General features: G+C 47.2%; 1 protein-coding gene across 1 annotated transcript; it reads right to left on the bottom strand.

Moving 5' to 3' along the window:
* Window positions 1-1419: 1419 nt before the first annotated feature.
* Window positions 1420-2022, bottom strand: LOC137817673 (uncharacterized). The gene has a single exon (XM_068620929.1). It carries the CDS (start codon window positions 2020-2022, stop codon window positions 1420-1422), a length of 603 nt encoding a protein of 200 aa, XP_068477030.1.
* Window positions 2023-2625: the final 603 nt, after the last annotated feature.

Genomic DNA, 2625 nt, shown 5'->3' with positions numbered 1-2625 from the left:
TGCGGCAAGGGAGGATTTTAACTGGAAACCACATTGTTCTCGACCTTGGCGTTCTCACCCAAGAGGGAGGCTCACTAAGAACCATACTATTTCCAATCTTGGCGTTTTTACGCAATGGAGAGGTTCACTTTACTTCACTATACAATACATTTTTAAGAATATATCTTTAACTAAATTTTATTGGGTGACCTCATTAAAAAACTCTGATGAGGGAAAAGAGTGTCCCTAAAACTGTGTACAATGAAATAATCAACTGAAATAAAACTTTAAATTTGCTATGTTCCAAGTTCGAGGAATCGTCCCACCTTCTAGGGTTCGAGCTTGTACGCTCCGTTTCCCAAGTGCCTCTGTTATATGGAATAGACCAGTCCACTTGGGAGATAACTTGTTCTCTAGCTGGTAGGGATGGGACTTTCGCATTACCCAGTCGGCAACCTGGGAATTGTCGAGGTTTCAACTTGGAGTTGTACTTGTACTCCACCTTTCTCTTCAAGGCTTTAGCCTTGATTGTGAGCCTCCTCCTGACTTCATCCAGTGGTCCAGGCTCACCTTTCTTTCTTCGTTGGATTCTTCAGCCACGAAGTTTTGGAAACGTGGTGAGCTCTCCTGGATTTCTACAGGATCACCGCGTTCGAACATACATCAAGCTAAAGGGTGTTTCCTTGGTAGTGGATTGGGAGTGGTGTGGTAAGCCCACACAATTCTAGGAACCTTTCTGCCAAGTCCCATTGGCTTTTTTCAACCTTCTTTTTAGACCTCTGAGCAGAACTCGGTTGGCAGATCGACCTGCCCGTTTGTCTGGAGGTGTTCGATTGATGCAAAACCTGCTTTATTCCAAGCTTTGTGCACAGCTTGCCCAACTGTTGGCTTGCAAAATGGGTGCATTAGCGGACACCAAACGTTTCCGGACTCCAAAACGACATTACTATGTTTTTCCACACAAAGTGTTGGACCTTGTGGACTGTGATTTGCGCCACTGGCTCGGCCTCTATCCACTTTGTAAAGTACTCAATGGCAAACTACAAGGTATTTCATATGTCGCATCGTTTAAGGGAATGGTCCCAGAATGTCGATCCCCCAGGTATGAAACAGCCATGGGTTGTGGATCGATTGCAACTCCTCTGGGAGCGCCTTGTGTCAGTCAGCATGTTGTTGGCATTGCTTGCACCGCTGTGCATACCTTCGTGTAATCTCCCTTCGTGCAACGAATCTTCCCTAGGGTGTCATCCAATTTCGCCTCCTTCAACTAGGAAACGTGCAATGAATCTTCCCTTGATAATTTGTACGCGCCTATTTCTGGGCGTTTTCAGCGTTTCTTGAGTCAACGGACCGGTGACTCTTTAACGCCTTCAGAGGTACTTATTTGTTGGACTTCTGTTGCCGCTACCTGTGGTGGTTTTGAGGTGTCCTCAAGGTCTCCTATATGACTGTCCTCTGTCTGGCCCCCTTGCCTGAACTAGCGAGCTTTGCTAACAAGTCAGCTCGGTCATTCTGTTCTCTAGGGACATGTACTAACTTGACACCGCAAAGTCCTCCTTTAGAATCTGAACATATTCTAGGTATGCGACCATCTGAAGGTCCTTGGCCTGGTATTTCTCCCGTAACTTGTCCTGTGACAAACAGGGAGTCACTCTTTGCCAGCAAACTCTTTGCACCCATCTCTTTGGCTAGCAACATTCCAGCAATCAAGGCCTTATACTCCGCTTGGTTGTTACTGGCATTGAAGGCAAACCGTAGGGCCTGCTCGATTAACAACCCATTTGGCCCTTCCAGGATGACGCCAGCCCCATTACCCTGTTGGTTGGAGGACCCGTCTAGGGAGAGGACCCATCTGAAATATGCTTCCTCTTGGTGTGTGGCTACCGAGGAGAGCTCTACAACGAAGTTAGCATAAACATAGCTTTTGATAGGTCCTCTTGGTTTGTACTGCACGTCAAACTCGTATAGCTCAACCGCCCAACGCACCATTCTTCCTGCCACATCGAGTTTCTGCAAGACCTTGCGAATGGGAAGGTTTGTCATTACGATTACGGTGAAGCTCTGGAAGTAGTGGCGAAGTCTTCGGGCTGAAAACACCACTACTAGAGCTGTCTTTTCTATGGCCTAGTATCTCACCTTAAGCCCTTGCAAGACTTTGCTGACAAAATATATCGGCTTTTGCGCCTGATCCTACTCCTGAACAAGGACCAAACAGATCGCCCAATTTGTGACTATGAAGTACAAGCGCGGGGTACCTAGCTATGGCTTGCACAGTACTGGTGGGCTGGCTAAGTATTCCTTCAACTTGAGGAATCGCACTCCTTGGTCCATACGAACCTGTTGTTTCTCTTTAAACACTGGAAATATGGATGCCCCTTATCCCCTTCTGCTGACACGAATCGGGACAAAGCGGTCATCCGCCCTATCAACTGTTGCACTTCCTTCACCGAGATCGGACTCCTCATGGCTATAATTCCAGCGCACTTCTCAGGGTTTGCCTCTATCCCACGCTCAGTGAGTAGGAACCCTAAGAACTCTCCTGCCTCTACCCCAAACACACACTTTTTGGGGTTCAACTTCAATTTGTACTTGGCTATCGTGGTGAATAGCTCTTCCAAGTTACCAACGTGTTGGTCCCTCACCTAG

This window comes from Phaseolus vulgaris, unplaced genomic scaffold (genome assembly GCF_000499845.2).
Source record: "Phaseolus vulgaris cultivar G19833 unplaced genomic scaffold, P. vulgaris v2.0 scaffold_526, whole genome shotgun sequence".
Taxonomy (NCBI): Eukaryota; Viridiplantae; Streptophyta; class Magnoliopsida; order Fabales; family Fabaceae; genus Phaseolus; species Phaseolus vulgaris.
Note: the sequence above shows the minus strand (reverse complement) of the source record. Positions and strands in the feature narration are given on the sequence as shown.

Bases quoted from the DNA above. Each gene is read 5' to 3' on its own strand.
- LOC137817673 (XM_068620929.1), bottom strand. From the start codon at position 2,022: ATGACAAACCTTCCCATTCGCAAGGTCTTGCAGAAACTCGATGTGGCA.